At 46.9% G+C, this 26,718-nt stretch overlaps 1 protein-coding gene across 3 annotated transcripts in view; it reads right to left on the reverse strand.

The window, feature by feature from the left end:
- The window catches only part of ANKHD1 (ankyrin repeat and KH domain containing 1), a 1,723,611-nt gene that overhangs the window by 1,126,938 nt on the left and 569,955 nt on the right, over nucleotides 1-26,718 (reverse strand). For all 3 annotated transcript variants that reach the window (XM_069652665.1, XM_069652666.1, XM_069652664.1), the window contains exon 10: nucleotides 15,198-15,307. In XM_069652665.1, coding sequence (XP_069508766.1) covers nucleotides 15,198-15,307 — 110 coding nt within the window. The remainder of the gene's footprint in view (nucleotides 1-15,197; nucleotides 15,308-26,718) is intronic.

The following is a 26,718-nucleotide window of genomic DNA, read 5'->3' on the forward strand; positions in this document are numbered from 1 at the left end:
AGATCGTCCCACTGTCCACTGGCCTGACACCACTGGCTGTTGAGCCATTCTTGAATTGCGCGCAGGCGCGTGTGAGGAACCAAGTAGATACATGACGCCATCATTCCTAGCAGTCGCATAGCCTTGCGTACAGTCACCTCTCGACTGGCTGCATACGGAGGGATCTTCTCGGAGGGGACGACAAGGCAGTCCCTTGTTTGAATTATAGCCCCTAGGAACTGTTTGACCTGACTGGGGTCTAGGCTGGATTTTTTCTTGTTGATAGAGAATCCCAGACTGAATAAAATATCTATCATCTTTTGGGTATTTGAGAGACATGTTTCGTAAGAGTCCCCTGTTATGAGCCAGTCGTCGAGGTAAGGATAGACAGGGATGGATTGCCTGCACAGATGTGCTGATGCCACCGCTAGTACTTTTGTAAATACCCTTGGTGCAGATGCTATGCCGAAGGGTAGTACCTTGAACTGATAATGCTTGTATCAAATCTGGGGTATTGTCTGTGCGCTGGCAACATTGAAATATGTAATCTCCCTGTGATAGCAGTGGAATTACTTCCTGCAGTGTGACCATGCAGAACTTTACAAATGTGTTCACTGGACACAGATCTAAAACAGGGCGCATGGTTAGATCCTATTTGGGTACAAGGAAGTACACTGAATATATACCTTCTTTTACCTGAGACAGAGGTACGATTTCTATGGCTCCTTTCTCCTGCAGTTTATCGATTTCCTGCAGAAGAATGCGAAGAAATTAATGACTAATTTCGGGAGTTTTACTCCCGCCTGTACAGCCATGACCATTAGGTGCTGCAAAATGACATTCGATACGCTGGACGAGATTGGCCTCCCAAAAATAGACCCGACACAGAAGGCACTTCTAGAAGCTGAAATAACGGGGAAAGACCTTAACGAAGCAATACCATCGCTTGCCTCCAATAAAACACCGGGAAGCGACAGACTCCCCTCAGAATTCTGCAAAACGTATGAGGCAACTCTCACACTGGTCCTGCTGGAGGTCTTCCGGGAAGCATACACCAACGGGGAACTGCCAAAATCCATGAGGGAGACCCTAATCGTGCCAATACCTAAACCTGGGAAACCAATGAACGAATGCAACTCGTATCGCCCCCTGGCGATGCTAAACTATGATGTAAAAATCCTAACCACCATACTGGCCAAGCGCCTGAATAAAATGGGTAGCCTAATACACACCGACCAAAATGGCTTTATACCAGGGCGCAGCACAGCGCTGAACTTGTACATCCTGCAACATGTACTTGAACAAACCGCGACATCCCAAGAACAGTATGCCATACTCTCCCTGGATACCACAAAGGCATTCGACTCGATATATTGGGAATGGTGGGGGACAGCGCTGAGGGAATTTGGTTTTGGTGAAGGGTTCATTCGATGGGTGCAAATACTATACACAAACCCAAAGGCCAGGGTCAAAACGGGGAGGCTGGTGTCAGCGGTCTGGGACATCAGGAGAGGGACAAGACAAGGATGCCCACCATCTCCGATGCTATATGTACTGGGCCTAGTGCCAATAGCAGTGTACCTTAGAAAGCAGCACCTGGATGCTGGAATCTGGTTAGGGGGGGGGAGGACACCTGTTGTCGCTTTATGCAGACGAGGTGCTGCTGTACGTAAGAGATCCTCACCTGAATGTGCCGGTGATCCTGGACATACTCAACTATGCGAAAGTATCCGGGATCCACTTCAGCAGGGCCAAATCCTGCATGTTTCTTCTGGCAGGGCTGAGAGGCAAGCCAGCTGAAGAAATACCAATGGTGGGGACTTAACTGGGAGGTGGAAAAGTTAAGGTACCTGGGGGTGAATGTTAGACACAAATGCACAGCAAATGCATGAACACAACACGGCCAAAGTGGTGTTGGGTCTGAAGAGGTCCATGAAGTTCTGGTAGAAACTGCTACTGTCACTATTGGGCAGGGTAGCCATAACTAAAATGATTATCCTCCCGAGATTCTTTTACTTCAACAATGTGCACCACTACATACGAGCATCCTTCTTTCGCTCCCTAGAGAGACTGCTCCGAGACTTTCTGTGGGGCACTGCATGCCACAAGCTCTCATTGGCAATACTGTACTTACCATTTGATAAGGGCGGGGTGAAACTCCTTAACTTGGAAAGGTACTACCTGGCAGCCCAACTCAGCCATGTAACTAAATGGCTATCAGACAAACCCACCCTAGAAATAGATTTGCTACAACACCTAATGGCTCCCACCCAACTGAAAGAAATACTATGGGTTAAACTGGAGGGCGCACAACACACACCGCTACTGGTCACACTAGGCAGGAGGATCTGGAAGAGAATACACAACCTACTAAAACTGGTAAACCCCTACTCGCCTGGCGATAGTGAGAATGGGAAGAAATGGGGATATACACATGGCGCGAACTATACGAAGACGGGGCCTTCTGGGAATTTGCTTCACTACAAGAGACAGAGGGTCTACCGAGTGGGAAATTTCTTTGGTATCACAGAGTCCGCGAAACTGCCAGGAATAAAATGGGAGGGTTTGGCCAGAGGAGACACAGGAGTGCTCGCTGCTGACCCTAATGTACAATGTGAATGAAGGCTGGAGACCAACATCCAGACTGTACTGCACTCTGATAGACACACCCAACCCCAAAAACACATTGTTAAAGGAGCAGTGTGAAATATTTAGGCGAAACCATAACGGAGCAGGAATGGGAGAGACTATTGGGTTTCCCGAAAACTGTATCCAGGAGCCAACGCTTCAAACTAATCCAACTAAATGTACTGTACCGCACGTACATGACACCACAGAGAATAGCAATGTTTAAAACAGAAGCAAGTTCCCAGTGCCCGTGGTGCAAGGGTGAGAATGTGGACATGTTACATATGTTTTGGGAGTGTGTGTGGGTGCGCAACTTTTGGATACGAATAGAGCAAGAATGCAAGGATGCAGGAATAAAGAGGTATGAGTGATCACTGAAGGAATGCCTGCTTGGTGCCTACCCTCGGATCAGCAAGTACAAACACTTGACAAGGTTCATGGACCTGGCCTGTATACTGGCCAAAAGAACCATTGCCAGGGCCTGGAAAACAACCATGGGACCGCAATATGGAAAGTGGCAAAAAGAATTTGAAAGGTGGGCAGAGGCGGAAACCAAGGTGTGGGTGGAGGGAGCGACCAGATCGGAGTCAGATGGCACTGACAAATGCGGGGCGTGGAAAGCACTACTCTGGGACATGTTCCACTCGTCCGATGATAAACCCCCATGAATGCTTCCACCGAAGCACATCATAGTTGGAGCGCTCGGACAATATACCCCTGTGACATCATAAAATCACCCAACTACGATAAGGGCCAGGTAACCACCACCCCAGACATGTAACGCCTGCCCCGAGACAAACATGCAGGACACAAGCATGTGTAGGAAGTTGTTCTTAACTGTTATTTGTTACTATTGACAAGCATAGGCATGCGTTATAGAAAATCAATGCATAATTGTAACTAACTAAATGCCAATAAAAACATTCAAAAATAAATAAGAATGCAAAGATGGTCTGGGGTCAGTCGTCTTGCTCGTGGAGGCCTGAATGTTGGGGACCGGTTGAACACTATACAGTACCCGTGAGACACGGTCTTTAGCACCCACTGGTCTGTAGTTATTCCCTCCCATGCCTGAATAAACGGTGTTAGCCAGCCCCCAACTGGGGAGGCATGGGAGGGGACCCAAATGTTCATGTCATTTTGAACCTGAGGCCTCTGGGGGTAGTGTTCCGGCCTCTTCCTTTGCCACAGCGCTGACCCATTTGGGAATACGGGGTGGTGTATCCGCTACTTCCCTGTGTAGAATTCCAATAGTTTCCCGATGAGTATTGTTGAGGGAAGCGTAGGCCATGAAAAACCCATTTGGACCCAGATCCTCTTCTTGTAGAGGGTCTTTGTGTAATCTGGTCCAGTGTTTTTTTTTTAAAGGAGTCATGCTCCTTTTTTGCAGTCTCAAGGGCCTCATCGACCGCCTTCCCAAACAGATTGGATTCTTCCATGGCTGTATTAGTGACGCTTGCTTGAATCCAGAGTTCCGTAGCTGCCACGCTTGTCTCTTCAGGAGTGTGCCCTGAGCAAGGGATCAACCAGCCGTTTCTACAGAATCCAAAGTATTCTTAAGAATGCTTTGGTTCACCTGTCTGCCCTAGTACGTAGGGGTTCAGGAACGTGCCATATACCTTCCTGTAGTAATGCCCACTGGGCACCGGCGTAGCTGGCCAACAAGGTATTGCTGCTGGCAATGTGCGTTGAGAACGCTGCTGCAACCGTGATCCTCTTCCCAAGGGCGTAAAGTCATTTACCTTGCTTATCAGGGGGTGCCTCGCCTGTTCACAAAGGGACCCCTGCCCGCTTTCGTGTAGTCACCACCAGTGAGTCTGGGGTGGAATTTATTTTAATTATTTTTTTAAAGCGCACAATAGCCTGTGGGCATCGTGGCGCTGTTACAGATAAAGACATCATCTGGTTACAGAGGAAAGCAAAAATGGTTACAAGGCAATTTTATTACCGGAGCATATTTGGTTACATTTACTGGCATTACAGACTTAAATTGTCATGGTACAGTTGAGGGTCAGGGATGAAGAGGGCAAGGGTTGGGGTTATGTGAATAGTGTGGTAGTCTGATATACAGAGGGTCTGATGAAGGGCAAAAGAGTTTCTATTCGTGGGTTGACACCTTGTGAGAGCAGGTGTTAAGAAGGGCGCCAGACGTTTTTTGATTGAATTGAGGGGAGAAATAGCCTGGATGGCCGGCAGTTTCTCCTTAAGTATGTCCTCCACGAAGTCAGCTTCGGGGACCGCTTCATCTGTATCAATTTTAAAGTGATCAGCTGCTTTACACAACATTATTTTAAAAGTCAACTGGTCATCCAGTGGCGAGGGTTGTTGCCTAGTGGGAGTGGACTGAGGAGTCCAGAGACAGGGCATCAGGGTCTTGATGATCCAGGGACTGCCAAGGTTGAGGATAATCCACATCTGGGTTCTCTTCCCAGCCCTCTATGGGATCATGCATGTCCTCAGGATTGATGAATTCCTCATCCTGCGTGTCAGCAGGAATGTCATCCTCAGTTCGGTCGTAATTCTATACATCCTCTTCTAAAGAGGAGTTAAAAAGTCTTGGGAATTCAGCTTTGGGGTCCACAGGGCTCTCATCCCTTGGCCTCCTTGGTGTAGGTGGTTCTGAACAGGAAACAAACCTGTCCAGCATTTCCAGACAGTTCTCAAACTTTTCTCTAGTCCAAACAGAGGACCTAGAATGGTTTAGAGGTGGAAAAAGGTCCTGATCGTGTTCATCCGTCAAAAAAGCGTCAAGATTTTCGTCTTATTGTCGAGAATAACCCTTCTTCATCCGGTATTGAGATATGATCGTCACTCTCGCCGTCACAGTCGGTGGCTGCGGCAGCGGGAGAAAATTCAGCCTTCGACATACCGTAGGCCGCCCACTGCTTGACTCTACGCTCCTTTAATGTCTTAGGATGGAGGAGCTTACAAGCCGCGCATCCTTTGTGATCGAGGTGCAAGCATAGGTTACACAGTCTGTGCCTATATTTCCAAGGGAATTTGCTCCTTCAATTAGGGCAAAAACCTAAATAGAGTCCTCTCCATAGCGGAGGATGGGTAGACTGACGAAGACCGAAAAGGAAAGAGGAAGGAAAGGGAAAGGCATTCTCAATTTGTATAAAAATGTCCACCCTGACCCCACTCTCCCTACTGTATAGGCTGGCGGAAGGCACGGCCACGTGGTCGGCAGCACTGACTGGATCACTGTCTGTCGAGTTCTTGAAGGTCTACGGCGGAGGTCTTTAACAGCTGTCGAAACAAGGGCCGATAGTGTGATATGGATATTTTATATAATTATTCAACCAAAGGTCGATGGGACTATAAGCAAAGTCTTTGGCGAGTTCTGCATCAAGGCGACAAGTATGCTGGGCGGAAAAAAACAATCTGAGGGACCTCGATGCGTGAGGGATCTTGGGTACACTACACGTCACATAGGGATAGTGTTAGAGGCACACCCATGTCGATATCCCCTTTCGATTCTCGAAAGACGAGATGCAATACTGTGCGGCTACCACTGGATGTCGGACCATATGCACAGCATGTGATTCTAAGCAGATTAACAAACATCAGAAACTTAGTTTTTGCAAATTTATTTATGAATCTAAAGCAGAGACATTTACCTAGCACCTTTTGTTCATTTTTAATGTGAGGGTCAGATACGTTTGGACACAAGTGCAGTTTGCCTACTTTTAACGACAAGACACATCTTTAGTTTTGATTTCATAGGCAGGGCAAACTCTTTAGGATAGGGACAGAAAAACTTTATCCAAACCCTTATGTTAATAAAATGTAATGTTGAAAACTGTCCGCCTCCCTTTTCTGACCCCTAACAAAAGGCAGTCAAATGGATGACCGTAAAAGCTGAAAAAGCCTTTGCGGGCTCTGTAAAGAGCCTACTCCGGCAGAAGTTACATTTTGGCCATCCATCATTCTACAACAATGGAAAGATCACAAACAAAACAGCTGTGTAGTGGCTCTTAATTTATATGGGCATTAGGCTAATTATACAGCTACAAAGCAAAAGCTTGGCGTGGCCAAAAGCACAATGTACAGCTGCCACCGCCCTGCTCCCTAACATTCTGTATAAGAAAACTCACCCAGGGACAAAATGGAGTGCTCAACAAACACCCCTTCTTTGGTAACCATAGGGGCTACCAAGGGCTCCACACCAAAAAGGAGATTTAACAAGTGGACTTCAGTCAAAGTCCCTATCACAAAAGAAAAAAAAAGCGGCCAAATATTTTAAGGACAGTGTAGCAAGCATTTTCAAGCAAAGGTAATCCTGACCATTCCGATTAGGTTTTTCATACTGAAGGAGGATGGGGTGGACAACGAATCCTTGATCTGTGGCTGCTGAAATTATAAGTTCACGATGGGCACCCTCCTTGCCCAGATCCTTCAGTACATGGAACATTGGACTAGCTGGTGTTTCTGTACGTTCAGGATATCTACTTACGTGTGTCGATCAAACCTCATGCACTATCAATACCCAATCTCGCCCTTCGTACTGTCCATTGTCTGCAAAGTGGCCGCAAAGCGGTTGGCTGTGGCAACTAATTTTGAGGAAGGAACAGGTGGATTCAAATCTTTGCCGACCTGGATAAGAAGCACATAAAACACACACTGCAGATTTGCAGAGCCTTTTGGTCCACTTGTACTTGTTACCTGCTGCACAGCTTGTACTTTTTGGACCTTAAAATCCAGCATCGGCTTGAAAACTGGTGGAATCCTCCTGCAAATAATCTACCTGCGATCCACCAAAATCTGGTCTGACTAGAGTGATGCGTACAGATTTCCCCTGGATATACAGACACGCAGGAGTTCTACAACCATTGCACAGGTTGGCCCTTAAAAAAACAATCAACCCAAACCACCCCGACAGACTGAAATGGTCATCCCATACCACTATCAACAACTATAAAGGGTGCATGGCTGTGCTCACAAAGAGCTCATATGTACACAACAGCCATTTTAGGTCTACCTTGTGGCTTCCATGAACAAAGGAAACACTTAAAACAATAGGCAAGTCTAATGCTGACTTCACCAGCCCTGATGAAAGTAGTGCAACCGTTCAATACCACTGAAACCGGTCGGCTCACCATTGGGCTGTAACTTGGCGAAAGATGAATTGAGAAACTTATTAAACTCCCTGCCAGACTGTAGGTCTATCCTCTTACGAATCAAACAAAAGGAGATTTCGAATTTCCACGATTGCACGATTTGGAGCTCAGAATGATGCAAACCGATCCACGTACCAGTATTAAGGAGAATTGATTGAATGATTTTGCTCCATTCATCTCTGATACTTTTAATCTCGCCCACCTACAGATACCATTGGTTTATGGTATAAACATAAAGACAACTGCCTAGAACCTGTGGGTTTTAATACATTTCTGCTTCCCATAGAAACTGAATAAAGAAAAGAATGTTGCATTTGGAAGGCAGTCTTCATATGGTATTAAGGCAATAGAAAATGAAAATCAAATATTGATTCTCCAAAAGCTACTAAGTAAACAAAATCTCCCAGAGGATGTAGGGACCACAGACATTCCAGACGACCCAGGTTTGACAACCAGAGGTCTGGAAAAATTGCAGGGAAGGAGCCAAACCTTCAGGCATGTGTCGTGGCCAGTGAACCTCCGAGAAGGACTGCACATACAGCCACAAAACCCGGAAAAAAAGAACTAGTGACCGATTGGGTAAATTGGGTAGTACCCCAGTAAATGTAACCCAAGCTGCTGGAATATATGGGATAAATTACTCACCGTAATTGTATTTCTGATGCTTTTATCTGCTTAGATTCACATGCTGTGCATAGGCCGACATCTAGTGGAAGCTGCAGAGTATTACAGTTGTTGATTTCAAAATGAGACATTGACAGGGCGTGCCAGTAATACTATCCCTAATGTAACATGCACTGTACCCATGGTCCTTCACGCATCGAGGTAACTCAGATTGGTTTCTGACATGAGGTAGCATGAAGTGTAGCGTGAGTACAGATGTATCCAAGCAGATATGTATCAGACAAGCTCAATCATCCATGCACCTTCTCTCCCAGGGGAGGAAGGGTGAGCTCATGTGAATCTAAGCAGACAAGCATCAGAAATACGATTACAGTGAGTAATGTATCCCTTCTGAGGCTTGTGGAATCTGCTTAGATAACCTGCTGTGCATAGATTAGCGAGCAGTGTTAGGAGAAGGTGGTGGGTTATGAGAAGGTTCATGGGCAAATAGATGTTTTAGAACTGCTTGTTCCACCTTTGTATCTGTATTGGAATGAGTGTTAATGCATTAGTGCTGAGTGAAAGTGTGTACTGAGCTCCATGTAGCAGCTTTGCAAATGCTGTCGAAGTGGACATTTGCAATAAATGCCAGAGTAGCTCCCGTGCTCCTTGTGGAGTGAGCTCTTGGCGTGAAAGACAGCATCTTTTCTGACGGGGAATAGCACAGTTGTATGCATCTGACTATCCATCTGGAGGTGGCATTCTTGGAAATGCGGTCCCCTTCTCTGCCTGGGGCTACAGAGACAAACAGTTGGTCTGTTTTTCTTAGCAGTCTGGTCTTGCTTACATAGTAAAGGACCGCCCTCCATACATCAGTGTGTGGAGTTATACCTCAGCAGAGCTTTTTGGGTTCTGGAAGAAAGCCGGAAACTCATTGGACTGGTTTACATGAAATGTTGAGATAAAATTAGGAGAGAACCTAGCATTAGTACGTAAAACCAGTTTGTCCTTGTGTATGCCAAAGAAAGGATCCTGCACTGACAATGCTTGCAATTCACTAACTCTTCTTATGGAAGTAATAGCCACTAAGAAGGCAGTCTTGTAAATCAGGTGCTTAAGACTGGACTTGTGCATCGGCTGGAAAGGAGGTCCCACGAGCTTAGCGAGTACTACATCGAGATCCCATCCTGGTGGTGGGTTTGAAATTGGAGGGTGGAGTCTCTTTACTCCCTCCATGAATGCCTTGAGGACCGGTACCATCCACTACGATACTTTGTGGGATGTGGTGTAAGCCGATAGGGATGCCAGGTGGACCTTTAGAGTTGAATTCTAACCCCGAGTCTAGCAAGTGGAGCATATAGTTTAGAATGTGGGATGGGGTACATTCTATTGGGTTTATTGGTTTAGACTTGCAGCAAATTACAAATCTCCACTTGTCGAAATCTAGTCTAGTATTTGGCTTTCGTGCCTCCTTGAGGATATCCATACACCCCTATTGTAGGTTAAGATGTCCGAACTATGACTTCAGGAGCCTCGCTGCCAAGTTCATCGAGTGAGGTTGCGGGTGCACGGTTAATCCCCTGTGCTGAGTGATTAAGTTAGTCTGGCACGCGAGCTTCATGGGATTGCACATCGCCAGTTTGCGCAGATGTGGATACCATAGCGGTCTTGACCACATAGGAGCAACTAGGATGAGTGTCACTTATTCAGGGGGAAAAACGTAAGCAAATCTCCCTGACCACTTAGTCCGTAGGGCATTCCCCTTGGAGCCTGGTTGGGGGATCCTGGTTGCAAAGTCTGGGCATTGTTTGTTTTCACTTGTAGCAAACAAGTCTAGCGTGGGGAAACCCCATTGAGAGAAGAGATGGTCTACGACCCTTGTGTCTAGTTGCCACTCGTGTTCCTTTGGTAGGGGATCTCTGCTCAGAGTCAGCTAGAGAGTGGAGTTCCCGTGGAATGTGTTGAGGATGGGAACAGTTTCAGTTTGAGTGCCCATTTCCAGATTTGTTGAGCTAGTTTGGACAGATTTGGAGAGCGTGTGCCCCGTTGTTTATGGATGTAAAACATCGCCATAGTGCTGTCAGTGAGGACTTGCACGGACTGGTTTACTAGGTGCATCTCGAATGCCTGAAGGGCCTTGAACACCGCTAGTAGTCCCAGCAGATTGATGTGGTTCTGCGCCGTGGCCTGAGTCCACAGACTGTTCTGTGCGATGCAGGTAGTGAGCCCCCCCCCCCCGCCTCCACCACCTGGCGAGAGATGTGTCTGTCGTAACTATCGCCTGCACTTCAGGATCGTGAAAGGGTTTCCCCTTCAACATAATTTCTCTTGTCCACCAGAGAAGGATGTGTACAAGTGTTGGCATGGGCAAGAGGGCGTGTAGGAACAGGTAAATGCAAGATGCCATCATGCCTAGCAAACGCATAGCTTTGCATACACTTATCTGGCCGCTGGCCTGATAATTTTGTATTTGCAGTAGCATATTTTGGGAACATTGAAATATGAAAATAAGCATCTTTCATATCCAATGTTCCCATGTAGTCTCCCCGCTTTAGCAGGTGGGGTGGGGGGGGATCACTTCTTGTATCTTAGTCATGCAGAGTTTTTGTGGCTTCACATAGGTGTTTGCAGGGCGTAGATCTAATACTGGGAGCATCTTTAGATCTTTTTTTGGCACATGGAAGTAGGTTGAATAAATAACCTTGTTTAAGTGGTATGCCGGGACAACTTCTATGGTGTCCTTTTGGAGCAGCATTGGGATTTCCTCTAGAAGGATGTGCTGTTTTTCCTTCGAGTGAGTCTTTTGATGCGGGGGATGGCTCTGAGGTCGTTGGATTAGTTCCACACAATAACCGCCCGCCACGGTGGATAGCGCCCATTTGCTTGAGGTGATTCCCTCCCATGCATGGGTGAAGTTTGAAATACGCCCTCCTTATGGAGATGCACGGGAGGGCACCTGAAGCGGGTAGTCATTGTTTTGGAGGTGTGACTCCATCTGTAGAAGTGGAGGACCTCCCCCGGCCGCGAGACTGCACTTTCCTCTTTGGTAACCCTGTGAGGACTGTCCTTGATGGTTACCCCAGGACGATCCTTGGTTCCGATTGTAGTTTGAGCCACTCTGAATTTTGTGCGCAAAATCTGCGAAAATTACTATTATTACCCCTTTGCCCCTGTTGGTAAGCTGGCCCAAGGATTTTAAGGTGTCGTATTCCTCCTTTGCAGACATCAGGGCATCTTCAACGCCCTTTCCGAAGAGGACGTTGGGCTCAATAGGCCTATTGAGAAGTGTAGCTTGAGTTTCTTGCTTGAAGCTGGATTGGCGTAGCCAAGCAGGTCTTTTAATAATGGTTCCCTCAGCAATAATTCTGCCTGCAATATCAGCAGTGTCTAGGTTACTTTTCCGAATGCAGCTAGAAACTGCTCTGCCTTTTGCCGATAGCAGGACTAATTGAGTCTTAAGGGGTTCAGGAGCTGAAGACAAAGTGGACACCTCATCCCATTTATGGCAGTTATAACTCGTCAGAAGAGTGGTGTTTATCTATTCTAGAATGAAAGGCAGCTGAAGATTCTACTTTCCGCCCCATAGTAAACAGCTTCTTACTTTCCTTGTCTGATGGTAGCTCCAAAGAGGCTAATGGTGTCCCTGCCCTCTTCCTTGCTGTAACTACAAGTGAGTCAGGTTTAAGGGGATCGGTGGGAGCAGGGCAGAAGAGCTTTTCTATGCATGGATTAACTGCCCACATCTGGTTAGGTGTTCCAGGGATAGTTGGATCCTCCTATGGATAGACTGCAGGATGGTAATGAACTGCGGAACTGCTTTCTTATCCTCCAAACTGTTCTCACCAAAATCCTTGTTTTGTTGAGTCTCTTGTGTCAATCTGAAAATGAGCATGTCGTTTTGTAGTGGCTGGTTGTCTATGGGCGAATCTGCTACTGGGGGATCTAGAGTGACAGGGTAGGCTATGTTATACAGGTCCTCCTCTTCATCATCATAGTCCTATTCTGTGCCCTCTTGAGCTGCATATGTATCTTCAGTGTCAGAGATCGACGACGGGTGGGTCCACCTGGGATTGGATAGCCAGGGTATCTGGACAAGCCCTCTTAGAAGGGGGCTGAGGAGTAGGGGCATCTACAGGGGCTTGAGAACTCAAGGCAGCTGTAGAGAGGTGCGATTTGGAAGTTTTGAAAAGAATGTTTTTTTTTTTTAAAAAGTGCCATAAAAGTAATCCTTCTCATGACTCTGTCAATGTCCTCACATGTCCATTGGGCGGAGCTCAGGATGGACGTAGGGCCTAAGGGAAAAGCCTGAGGTGTGACTGGGGCTAGGTGTGAGGGCTGAATCTTATTCTTTAGGGCTGATGACAAAGATACCTCTTCTACTTGGAGAAGTGAATCCCTCTCCCTGGGTGTAGAGTGGGACCTTTCCTTGTGAGGGGTCTTTGAAGAGTGGTTTTTGGACTCCTTCCCCTTCAGTAGACCTTTAGGGACGTGTTTCTGTACCAGCGGGGCTAATCCCGATTGTATTGAGTCCTTAGCCTTTTTTAAACAAGGCATGTCGCACTTAGGCTGTGGGGTGATCTGACGTCTTGTCGGCTGACATTCAGGAATGGATTTAGGCACGACGTCTGTTCTGTCTTTCGAAAGTCGGGGCCTGCCATGTGGCGCTCGTGACCTCCAGTGCCCAGAGGACAGTAAATTTACGGACCACTCCCTAGATGTCGTGTGTGGGCCTTTGGTAGACACGCACATTGAGTTCCAGCCCTTAGCTGTGTGCTTAGTGGAAGGGGCTGTGTAAGCGCTGGTGCCGCTGGGGGTCCCCTGTAACAGGGATGCCGGCCTGTCTGCTGGGGTCGTCTGCTTGCGCTTGGGAAACCAAAGATTCCCTGCCCCCTTCAAAGTCAGAAAACGTGGTGTTGCTGCCGTCGCTGTATGTCCCTTCCACGTCCATGGTGGCTTCGGCCTACATGGCGTGGTGGGCCCAGCTTTTAGTTAAACGTTCCTTTAACGTCTTGGGTTTAAAGCGCTTGCACGCTCGACAGTTTGCTTCGATGTGGTCCCGAAGGAGACCAAGGTTGCACACTAGGTGTTTGTCGATCCAGGGGAATTATTTTTTTTTTTTGCACTTTGGGCAGAATTTGAAAGGGGTTCTATCCATAATTAAATGAAATGGCATCTAGGCGAAGGTAGTGAATATAAAGGGGTAAATACATTCTCAATGTCCTCCCCCCCTGCCCCCCCCCCCCCCCCCGTCTCCCTACTGTGTGGGCCGAAGTCTGAAGCAGCACTCCAAGGCCGAAGGATCCTTCGATGGGAGTCTTAGTCGTTTTCTTCACCGCTATCAGAGATGTTATTGATAGCCGGTGAACGAAGATATAAAGGATGGGAAGAGTAACCAACTCAATTTGATAAAATCAATGGTGTTAAGGCGAAATGAGAACTCAGCAAAATAGAGTCTGTCTACGATGGCGTAAAAAAGCTATCTGAAGGACCTCGATGCGTGAAGGACCATGGGTACAGTGGACGTCGCATTAGGGATAGTATTACTGGCACACCCTGTCAACGTCCCCTTTCAAATATCAAAAACAAATACTCTGCAGCTTCCACTAGATGTCGACGTATGCACAGCATGTGATCTAAGCAGATTCCACAAGTCTCAGAAAACTATATATATCAAATAAGACCATATGTTATGGGTGCAGATGTTGGATCCAGTGTCAATTTGCTTTTGGTGCAGAGTAGTGTTGCAGGGTCTACAAACAGCCCCTGTAGATGGCAAGGTTAAGATTAGAGCAGCAACGTTTGATGACCTTGCTCAGGTGACCAGCAAAGAGGAGCACATCATCGCAGCAGCCAAGTAGAAAACCTCGAATTCGGATGGATCACAAGGGACTCTGGTGAGGACAAAAGGCTTTAGGACAGGATATGTCCATGAATGTGTCTGAGGCAGAATATCCCTCGAATTAACAGGTTTATTCGTGCGGCGGCAGCAGCAATGCCACACTGATTCAAATAGGCAGCAATAGTTCCACTTTCAAGTCAGTTTGGCATCATGTATCTAGGACGCTTCGAGGCGCAGAATACTGCAGGGCCAGAGGATTCAGCAGTTTAGATTGGATCAAGGATGAACCTCAAGCAGGATTCCACTTGAACAGAGTTAGAGCTTCATGCAGAATTTAGCAGCACAGCCAGCAAAGAGGTTCCTCAGGAAAGCCTCCTCCCAACATAGCTGAACCTTTGTGACTCACACCCACCCTAAACCAGATTCCATTCACTCAGAGGATTTTGGAAGCTCTGCTCAGACCATAACAAAAACAAAAAATGCCTTAGTGGTCACGCTGTTCGGCTACTAAGTAAAAAAGCTCCAGAATGGTGCAGCCAATAGTAAAACAAATGTCTAAAATTCACATAAGGCCTGTACCCATGCTGTCACTGACAAAATCTTTATGACTTTCCCAAGTAAGACGCATCCTCTCGTCACCTAAGAATCTGCAAATTAACAATTTTTGAGAAAACCAATCTGCGAAGCGAGGCGACTTTTAACCAGCATTCTGTGTAGCAGAAAAATGACAAGGAATGACCAAGTGAACGCCTTAATTTGGAAGAGTTAATACTCCAAGCCAATCACTAAATGGTGGACTATGCATAACATGTGAATCTATAACCGATTCACAAGCTGAAAATAAACTGCACATTTTGTTTTAAGAACTGCCCCGTGGTGCTCAGGAGCTTGGCACTGAAGAGATTGGTATGGTTTGTAAATTCTTTAACATTTAATATACCGATTCAAACATAAAAAAACAGGAGATCAGTGTGGTACTTTCTATATTATACTGATGGCATTCTTGAAATGAATATTAAGTAACTTACTAAATCGGCCCCGGTTTGAAGCAACACATCAGCAACATCAGTGTGCCCATTTTCACAGGCATATGTCAAAGCAGTGTCTCCTGTTGCAGTTGTAGCATGGACATTAGCTCCTGTTAGAAACCAATAAGAATAATCAGTCAGAATCACTATAGTTGCTTTGACATCAGTGAGGGAGGTTGAGTAGCCATCAATAATGGGGAAAATAAGGTAATGCATTCTGTGGGGGGAAGATCGGTGAAGCGGGGGTGGGGTAATGAAGGTATGGTGCAGCAAAGGCCATCTGCTTTGTTCTTTCATCAAAACATAGCAAAGCATAGATGCAACAGGAATGACTGGGATAATATGCCCCAACTACTTACTGTTGAAAGGTAGGACAACATGCACATTTCAAGCGCTTGAAACAAGGTTAGCTTATGAAAATAACAGATTTGTGGGTTCTCTTTTGACCATAAAGAGACACCATGGTGCATATTAGAAAATACTTTTGACATCAATTTTCCCCCAGCTATTTTCTATGCCTTGAACCCTTACCTGACTTTCAAGGTTAATAACACCTTTATGCATCAACTACATTGATCAACACATTCAATTTGGGGGCATTGGTCAAGCTTTATGGCTACCTGTGCAGGGGGCACTGTCCCTTTCACGATTCCTGGGTTGGTTTTAAAATGAGAAATAAACCTTACAGTCAAGTGATGTATGGTACCTTGTATCTTTTTTAAAAAAACATTTTTTTAAATCTTGTTACATGTTTGATGTGCCTTAGACAGGCTCGTGGCAGGGAACGTCGTTTAGTACATTTTTCTGGTACATTCCTGTGAACCAAACGTTAACCACGCCATTTGGAGTACCACACACTCAAAATAGCCAAGCCAATGCAGTTAAAGCCCTGCCCTCTGGCATCTAGCCCTTGGGCCTTCATCCTACCGTCCCATACGAAACTGTCATATATGCTATGCACTTTCACAGGATCCGACCTGGCCTGGAGTCCCGGCCAAAGTGGTCTGTTTGTGACCTGGCAGAGACAGGCTGGCACCGTCTAGTCCCAATTGGGGTTTGAGGTCGTCCATCATTTCCCAGCCCTTACTTGCTTGAATATTACTGGATCTTGCCATTGGTGGGCTGAGGCAAAATTTGGGCCATCAAGAGTCACCAAGCAGCAGCTACTCAGATCATCCACTGGAAGCAAGACCTTGTAGAAGTGTAGCTGAAGATGAAGACCCAGAAGACTGCTGCTACAGACAACCAGAATTGCAAAAGCCATCTCCTGCTGGAGCCCTGCTACTTTTACACATCTTAGAAGACCCATAATAATAATAATAATAATAATAATAATAATAATAATAATTTGGCATTTATATAGCGCTACAAACTCTCAGGTATCGGAGCACTGCTTATTATTACCCACGGTGTGTGGTGCTCATTTATCGACCTCGGAAGGATGAAAGGCTGAGTTTGGCCCTGCCAGGATTCAAACTTGCGTTAGCAGGCTCTGCACGGAGGTGCAAGCGAGCGCTCTACTCGCTGTGCCACTTGACCTTGCTGGTGCTTCGATCGTTTCACTGGTAGGAACACCAGACCGGCCCTCTGCACAAGCAGTCCGCTGCCAGAGGCCACTACAAATGCCCAGGACCATCTTATGAGTTGAACAGTTTCTACAAGGGCATCTGTGGGGTCTCCATCTGCAGTGCATGCTGCTTACCTGCCTCTGCCTCCATCTGCCGCCTGTGTCTAGGTCTATGTAGTCCTGGGACTGGAGGTGTAATCCTCCTCAGCTGTGTCACCGCAGCTGCTGCAGGCTTTGCTACCTGCCCCTCCCCCGCCCCCCTCCCATGACATGGAGCTGTCATGTGTACAGAACGTGACCGCAATATCAGGAAGTGCTCCTAGGGCGTACCACTAAGAGGGAGACCCTCTAAGTGCATTGGTGTTTCTGTTTGCCTCTGTTCGTACCTGGTCCACCTTCCACCTTTCCTATATTTCTTACGTCTGATGTAGCTGGTAATTTGTTATCCAATATGTCTATTATATTGCACATATTCTTTTGTTCTATATATCTTCTTTTTCCTCAATTCTTCATGGCTTTCAACATCCCCATGCACACTTCATGTCATCCTTTTTCCGGTCACCAAGCTCGCTCGCGGAAAACTTCTAATCCAATTGTGCCTCCAGTCCCCCTTCCCCAATCTCCATGGGTATCTGGAATACCAGATTCATCTGTAACAAGTCTTATTCTACACTTTACTTGTTTCAGCGGATTTATCTTCATTTCCACTGCCTTATCGAAACTTGGATCTCCCCACTACCACTTCATCCTCTATTTTCTCTCCCACCCAATTACTTCCACACCCTGTCATGGGTGCAGCAGTGGTCTAGGCATCCTTTCTCATTCTTCCTGGTCACACCAGAGCCCTCCTGGCTCTCTTCCTCTCTTTTGATCCTTTGAATAAAATTTCTCCTCTTTTTCTAAGCCTTTTCACCTTTCCTTTCTTATTTTCATTGTCCTCCTGAGCCACGTCTTTCCTTTATCTCCGATCTGTATGTCCTTTCTACTATTTTGCCATATAATATACAACTTTACCATCTTGAGTCTATTCATTCTTCAACCTTTCTTCCTTGTTTGGATTCCTATCATCTTTTCGCTCTCGACTGTCGCCCTCCATGATCTTCAGGGTCTTCCCTAGATCTCATTTTCTCCTCTCTTCCTTGTAACGCTTCAGACTCTTCCCATCCCATTTACTCTTTTGACAACTCTTCTTTCTTTTTCATTACTTCTGCTCCTCCCCTGACCCCTTCTAACACCTTCCTACATCGCAATTTCGGTGCCTTTGATTACTCAATTTTTCTACCCTCACTCTTCCCCTCATTCATTTTCACAGTTACCCATCAACTCTGCACTTAACTTCCCTTCAATCAGCTCGTCCACTTTGGACTCTCTACCCTGCTCATTCTTTTACCCCTTCACACAAACCACATCCTTGGCTCACTCCTCTTGTAGCCCTACACTCTTCACTTTGCAAACTTGAGCACTAATGTAAAAAAAGTCTCAATCCGCTCACAATTTGGAATTATTTCTGTTCATTCTTCATGTAAAGACTGGAGGGGGTGTCTATGGCACTACCCACTGTATAGTTGGGGTAGAGGCACAGAGGCACCCCAACCAAGGATCTCAAAAGGTAGCAATGGATGAGCAAACAAGGCTGAGACTCAAGGGAGGTGATGCAGGCTGGTTCTTAGGGGCAGTAAAGCCCCAAGCCCTGCACAATGGTATGTCCACACACTATGTTATTTGCTAACAGGTATTTTACTAGATACAATTAGGCTTGAGGAATATATACAAATTAAAAAAAGAGTTCATTTGTACTTAGGGAACTACTCCAATAACTATCAATACGATACAGTACTATGTAGTACCAGATTTTCGTAGTCTCAGCAGTAATGCACCAACGGTTCTATGTCAGAAAAATCACTCAAATTACTAAGCAGTGTTAAACTTCAAAACCAAAAATGTAGAAACGTAAGCAATTACACTTCAGAACACTGTCGGAATACTTTTCAGAGTCAAAATTCAATTCTGTGTGGAGATCGGCCCCACCTTCCCAACCGGGCAACCTGCACTAAAAAGGAATTTATACTTTGCTTTTATATTAATGCCCAGTCCTTAAATGTTCAGTAATTGTCTGTTTCTGTCTCTATAGGTCCTCACCACCCCAAAGTATCTGGGAAGCAACAGGAGAGCCGAGCCCAAGACAAATACGGAACACTTGTGTCACCCATGTAGGAGGAAGCCCCTCTTCCTCGTCACAGTACCTTGGCTGCCTTGGAAGGCACAGTGGTGGAGTATCACTGCTTTACTCTACAATGCCCCTCAAGTGTGGATCACCTCTATAAGTCCCTGGGTCATCGCTGTCAAGCATAAGGGAACCAAGCAGTGTCAGAAAGGCAACAGAGGTCTGTTGCGGTGGTCTCCTTGGTCGCCTTAATACATTGGCTGTGGATGTCACGCAAAGCTGAAACTCGCTGTGGACCTAGACAACGATTGGGAGGTGAGGATGAGTCCTTTGGATTTCGATGACCTTTGGTGGCAATGGGTAAAGTGGCAGAAGTGTCAGGTATCGTCAGTTTGCAGTATGTCACTGGTTGACTATTCGGTGCTGCAGCCCCCGCATGGATGACTGGAGTTTTCTGGCAAGTTGGACCCGAGCACTTGACTACCCTGCAGACCTCCAGCAAGCCTGGATCCTCAGGAATCGTTCCTCGATGCAGAGTGGCGGGAAACCCACCAGCTGGCACTTTTCTTGCAAGCTGCGACAGTGCACTTCCTCAGCCAAGAAAAAGTGGACAGATGGTGGGTCTGCAGTGGCACCTTAAGATTTGTTCGATTGGTTGGAACCGGGACGACGCTGGTAGTTTGGCTCAAGATGTCTGGTCACTTCTTCAGGATCCACGAAGATACCGCTGCAGGATGGGAGGCACTCAGGACTGACTTCTAGGACATTTCTGGTGAAGTATAGCAGTTGCACGACATCTGCTCATGGCTATGGGAAGAGGTTGCCTGTCCAGGTCCTCTCTTGATCAGTCCTTTAATCAGCACAGCAGCCTTTGGATACGATGAAGAGTTGCAGCAGCAAACATTGTCTTCCAGCTGGATTCAGGATGCACCTCCAGGAACATTCTAAGCTTCAGACAAAGAGGTATGTGAGGGGGTCTTCTGATATACACAAACCCCCTCATTCACTCAGGAAGAGCTAGGTTCATCAGCCAATCACACACTAGTGCATTCATCATGATGCAGCCAAACAAGCTCACAGGCATTCAGGCCATTCACTCAGACTGAGACAACCGAAACAATGGATGTATATCTGGGGCAACTCGCAGCCTTCCAGAGCACACAGTGCAGACCACGCTGGCTCAGGCAAGGCCATAGGCATTGTGACATAACCAGAAACCAAACACCCAAAACAAAGAATGTGAGTTGACTCCTCTTTCCATTCATTCGGGTCCCACCACTACGGTTGTACCCAAAATAAGCAGTCTCTCGGTAGCGCTCCTACCAATTAAGCAGTGGCAACCTCAGAGCCATATATGTGCCTTCCACCCAACGTCCAGTCAGGGGAAGGAAACAAAGCCAGCTCTTCTCCAGACTGAAAAACAGGAAGAAAAAGGCAGTAGCAGAAGCAACCTTACCTTTGCTCAGGAATCCATTGATTCCTATGGCAGGGCCTGGATGTCCCAAAATGGGGGTGACCAAGAGCTCCTGCGGAATCAGCATGTAGCTGCTACCAGCCCATACCCTGCTCTGTGGGCCAACACACAGTATGGGTACCAAGGTGCAACCCCTACCCATCGGTGCCATAGTGGTATCCCATGGGTCTAATTCAAGAATACAAAATGAATAGCTGCACTGCCAGGGGTCCAAACTGTACTCTGTGCAGAAAACATACTAGGAGAGTAGTGGGACACAGAGGCCCTGTCTCTCCAAAGCATTTCCAGCATCACACGTCCTATGACTCCTCTTGGCAATAAAAACATTTTTTTTACTCTGACTTCATCTCATCACCCACGTAATATCTTTCAACTTCTTAACATGCTTTGTGTCCACCTGATCCCTCACACTCTTCCTCACTCTCTGCTACTGACCTTACTTGCTATTTTACCACTAACGTTTCTAACCTTTGTGCTTCCTTTGTTCCATCTTCTCAGTATACTCTCCCCTCCCCCGCCTCTACCTTTCCTGTTTTCTCCCCCCACTGATCAATTACGTTCTAGTGCCCATGCTACAACTTCGCTATCCCATCTACTCTTACCCCCTGGTTTAGGCTCAGGGTATCTTACTACCTTTATTAACCTGTCTCCGTCATCTTCTGTTCCCATCCCCCTGACCCAAGACTTATTCAAACATGCTACTGTTACTCCTATTCTTAAAAAAATCTGGTCTTGGCCCTTCTCTTCCTTCTACCTTTCAGCCTTTATCCTCTTCTTCCTTTTCTATCCAAGCTTCTGAAGCATATTGTTTATTGTCAATTTTCATCTCATCTTCATTCTCTTCTTCGTCCCCTTAAGTCTGGCTTCAGACCTGCTCACTCTACAGAAACTGCTCTCTTGCATCTGTCCGATTCTCTGTATTCTGCACATTATAATAAGCTTTCATCTTTCCTGATTTTACTTGAATTATCAGCAGCTTTTGGCACTGTTGATCACCCCACTTTATGTTCCTCTCTCTCCTCTTATGGTATCTCTGGCCCCCTCTCCAGCCTGGTTTAAATCTTGGCTTTACAGACGCTCCTACTCTGTATCCTGGGCTGGCCAGCTCTCCCCTTCAAGTTCACTCTTGTATGGTGGCCCCCAAGGTTGGGACCTTGGTCTTCTTGATCATTGTATACTATCCCTATTTCCGCTCAGCTCTTCTTTCAACCTGTCCTGTCACTTAGATGCAGACTACTCCAAAAATGTTCACAATCTCAGTTCTGACTTCATTGTCAGGATTCTGCCATTCTATCTGATATCCAATCTTGGATGAGCGATCACGTCCTTCATTTCAACACGTCTAAAACGGAAGTCATCTTCCCTCCCGCATCCCCCCTCATCTTTCTTTTCCTCCTTTCTCAGCTTTCCTTTTCATCTTCTGCTCGGAAACATTGCCTTTAATACCCGTAATTGTCACTTTCTTCTCGTCAATCTTCGTTGTGTGTTTCTTTCTTTTCGCATGACTAAACTTCTGTCTTCATTTGCTCCTGTATTGACCATTGTTCTCTCTCAATTGACTCCCTGCATCTAGACTTATTAGTCATACCCCCCCAAACCCTTAAGTTCTATTTATAACTGCTTTCTGTCTACTCTGATCTATCTACCCGTTCTAAAAGTTGGTCCTCACTTCTCTGGTTTACCATTTAAATCCGGTCTTAAGTTTCACTTTCCTTCCATTGTGTTTAAATGTCTTCATAGTCTTGTTCAATCTTCTCTCGTTTCCCTCTCTTTCTATTCCACTGCACAAACTTTACTCTCCCAATCTACCCATCATCTGGTTGTTCATAACCCCCTTGAGCCTTCATCTCGCTTTCGCCCTTTACTGCACTTCATTGGAATTCTCTTCACCTTACTATTTGTCTCTCTTCAATCCATCATATTTTCTGCACTCGTCTGAAGGCCCACTTGCTGTCCTCATTGCCCACCTAAAATTATATTTTTTGCAAATCCTGCTCTTCAAATTTGTATCGTTCCCTTTATTTTTGTAAAGGTGTTTGATGAAATTTATAAATCCTATAAAATACAAATACATATCTGTTGCACTGGTGAACAATTCTGACCTCAAACCCCTGCAGGTTAACTTGTGTCCTAAGACCATCTCTCCTGCTGTTGCTGCTCCTGCACAAAGAGGGGGCCCTACTGGAGCTGGTCATCGTCCATCACCACAAACTCCAGCCATCGCACTTACACTTCACTGTGACTTTGCTCTGCAGTGTCTTGGAAGTCTCTTAATTTCATGGGGCCTGTGGTGGCTTATTGTCCTGAAGTACCTCAGCCGGTCAGCTTAAAGTCTGTTGGCACTCTCCTACAGAAGATCAAAACCGCTGCTTAGCCAGACTCGATCCAGACACCCTTCAGACACTGCAAAGGCAACACCTGGACAGCGATGGAACCAAACTAAAGACAGGAGACCATGTTGAGACTGGCTCCCAGGAACCCTGCGTTCTGCGAGGTTATCAAGCAGAACTTTGGATAATTTAGAGAGAATCCCAGATACGTCAGCAGCTGGACAGCCACTTCCCTTGACCCGGATGAGCCAGTCGTCAAGGTACGGGTGCACTTGAACACCGTGTAGACGCAGATGGGCAGCCACTGGTGCCAGGCACTTCGTACACACCCTGGTGGCCAACTTCAGGCTGAATTGGTAGTGTCTTCCTCGCACCACAAAGGGCAGGAACATGGAAGTATGCGTCCTGCAAATCCAGCAATGTCGAGAAGTCTCCTTCCTCCTGTTGGTTGAGCACATGCTTAAACATGACCATTCTGAATTTTTGATACTTGGGGTATTTTTTTGAGACACCGCAGGTCTAGAATGGGCCTCCATCCCCAGTCTTTTTCTTTACTAAGCAGTATCTGGAGTAGACTCCAGGGCCCCGGAGCCGTCTTGCAACCAGCTCTATCGCCCCCTTTTGTAGCATGGCCCGTATCACCTGCAAGAGCTGAGGGATGTGCTGTTCTTGCCAGGCCACCGAAAGGATCCGCTGATATTTTTTGCTGAAACTCCAGGGTATGTCCGTGAGCGAGAGCATCCAACACCCATCTGTCGGTGGAGATTATCTTCCACTCGCCGATGAAACTCGACAGCTGGCCACCCACCGGGCTGCATGGGAGAGGGCCAGACGTCTTGGCCAGTTCAGTCGAGCTTCGGTGCCTACGTCCTGGCCCGGGAACGGCGACGGCACTGGCCACCTCCTCCGAAAGCTTTGGAATAGCCTCTGTAGGTCTCCTGGGATGTGGACGGGATGGCTGGCGGTACGACATGGAACCTCCACCAAAAACTTTTGTCAATCAGCTGGACTTTCCGCTAAGAGTGCCCAAGGCACAAGCTGTCTGTCAGTCTCGATGGGCTGCAAAGACTCATCAACTGTCTTCCTGAAGAAGTTGTCCCCGAAGGCCATATCCAGGACTCTCGTCTGCTCCTCCGGGAGGGAGTTGGTGGCCTTCAGACAGCCTCGATGCCGGAGACAGACACCGTTCCCCAGCTGTCTGAAACCTGTGTCCGATGTCCAGGGCCACCATAATGGCATGGTCTGACGCCACCTCCCCTTCCTGGAGGTGTGAGATCTCCACTACCCATTTGTCGTCGGGAAGTCCTGAATCGGGGCCAGTTTGTACCAGAGTTCTCTTGTCATACCTGACACAACCGCCAGCGCGTTGGCCGCCTTGACTGTCGATGCTGCTGAGTAGATACTTCTCCCCAGACGAGGGGTTAGATGATACCACTGAGTCCGGCGACGGTTGCGACCGTAGGCACCTGGGTGCGGACTCCAGGACCCAGTATTTTTTTCTCCGGCCTATCCCGGTTGTCTAGGGCTGTGGCCGGATTCATCAGGGCCAGGCCCTAATCCCAAATGTCATCCAGGAGGGGTACTGCGAGTGCTAACTTGACCGCGTCAGACTCTTTGGCCTTCGAGAGGGCGGCTGCACCAACTCGATTGACGACGTTCTCTTGCGCCACCTGGACATTTTTAGGCAAGTCAATCGCCTGTTCTTGCTTCTGCCACAGCTTAGCCCAGTTAGCCAATTCCCTCTCTGAGGACGAGCTGGATCGATGGCTGGAGATGGGGGCAGATGGTGAGGTTGAACGTGCCCTGCCCATTGTGGGACCCGATTGCACGGTGACCCAAACGGAGACTGACTCGCGGTGCTTGGCCTTGTATTGGGGCGCCTTCAAAGGACTTAGAAGCCCTCTCCTCAGACCGGCCGGTCCTGGGTGAGGTATGCCCCTGCTTGGGGCACCGGGCAGAGGCCTTGGCGCTGAGCCATGCCCTGGTCTACTGTGACGATCTTTCATGGTTCTTTTGCTGAACCCACGGCAGATCTCACAATCTCCTTCTCGGTGGTCCAGGTGGAGAGAGCAGAGGCACTGAAGATGTTTGTCCCCTACAAACAAATTCTGCAGTCTGCAGCTGGAACAGAGTTTGAAAAGGGATCTTCCCCCCTTCTTCTCCGTCATGGTCCGGAGTGCGGACTAGGGCCAATGGCATTCTGGAACTTTCAACAAACACTCAAAGATCCTTGAGGGGTGCAAAATTCACAAACAGACCCCAGCATGCCGACTAATGCAGAGAAAGAGCACACTGGCTCGATTTGACAAAAATAGGACTTTCTCGAAAAAGCATGAAAAACTTAGAATAGCTCACAGACCAAAACTCGAGGACTCCCAACACTTGAACGTGCGGTAAAAATCTTAAGGTGGCTGCCAGATGAGGGGTTTAGGGAGAGGGCAGTCATTGGCTGGGGGTAGTAGAACCCAGAGTTCAGTGATTGGTTTAGAAGAGAAATACAGTTTGTAAGTGAAAGTGAAACTTTTCCTTTACCGAGGATTCCTGGCCTGATGGGGAATATTCATGAGCATGTGAATCCATGCAACACCCCATGCTGGAGAAGTGTGACATGAATTACTTACCACAAAAGCATGTCTAATGATTGTATCTGCTCAGATTCACATGCTGTGCATATAGTCCGACATCCAGTGGTAACCGCAGAGTATTGCATCTGGTCTTTCAAGAATCGAAAGGAGACGTCAACATGGGCATACCTGTAACACTATCCCTAGTGAAGTGTAGTGTACCCAAAATCCCTCACGCGTCGAGGTCCCTCCAATTGTATTTTTTCTGCCATGAGGCAGCCTTATGACTATCATGAGTGAGTACAGAAAAGAGTAGCAAGAAGTCTATGTTCCTTCCATCCGAGCGGGGAGGAAGGGTGGGCGCAAGTAAATCTAAGCAGATTCAATCATCAAAAATGCTTTTACGGTAAGTAATGCTGGTCTTCTGATGCTTGTTAATCTGCTTAAAATCACATGCTGTGCATAGACTAGAGAACAGTACCCGGAGTTGGAGGTGGGTTGTGAGAAGGAACAGTAGTGAAAAGATGGCTTAGTACTGCTTTTCACACTTGGGAATCAGCCCTAGAATGAGTGTCTAGGCAATAGTGTTTTGTAAAGGTGTGTACAGAATTCTGGGTTGCTGCTTTACAAATGGATTCTAGGGCAACATTTGCAATGAATGCGAAGGAAGCCACAGTGCCCGAAGGGCAGTTCTCTCTTGGCAAGAGTGTAAGAGTGTGATGCATTTGACAATCCACCTTGAGCATGCTGATTTAGAGACAGGATCTCCTTCTCCAGCAGCTGCCACTGAAACGAAAAATTGGTTTGTCTTTCTCAGTGGTTTAGTTCTGTCCAGGTAAAACATGACTGCCCTACGCACATCTAATGTGTGTAGGCTTCTTGCGGCCATGTTAGTAGGGTTCTGGAAGAAAGAAGGCAGTTCTATTGATTGGTTCACATGGAACTTGGAGATAAAGTTAGGCACAAAACGAGGAAGAGTGCACAGAACCACCTTATCTCTGAAATGTAACAAAAGGGTCTACAATTGAAAGGGCCTGTAGATCACTAACCCTTCTTATAGATGTGATAGCCACTAGGAAGGCTATTTTATAGGTAAGATCTTTCACACTTGCCTTATGCACAGGCTGAAATGGAGACCCCATAAGTCTGGTTAATACCACATTCAGGTCCCATCCGGGAGCTGGATTAGAAATGGGGGGGGGGGGGTGAATCCTCTTGACCCCTTCCATGAAGGCCTTAATAACTGGTATCTTCCACCATGACACCTTTTATTTGTGACGTAGTGTAGGCTGAGAGAGCAGCTAAGTGAACCTTAAGGGAATTAAAAACCAGCCCCAAGTCAAGCAAGTGAGTCGGGTACAATACAATGTGAGGAGGAGAGCAGTCAATGGGATCAACGCCCTTGGTATTGCACCAGATAAC

This window comes from Ambystoma mexicanum, chromosome 3p (assembly GCF_040938575.1).
Source record: "Ambystoma mexicanum isolate Mex_15411 chromosome 3p, UKY_AmexF1_1, whole genome shotgun sequence".
Taxonomy (NCBI): Eukaryota; Metazoa; Chordata; class Amphibia; order Caudata; family Ambystomatidae; genus Ambystoma; species Ambystoma mexicanum.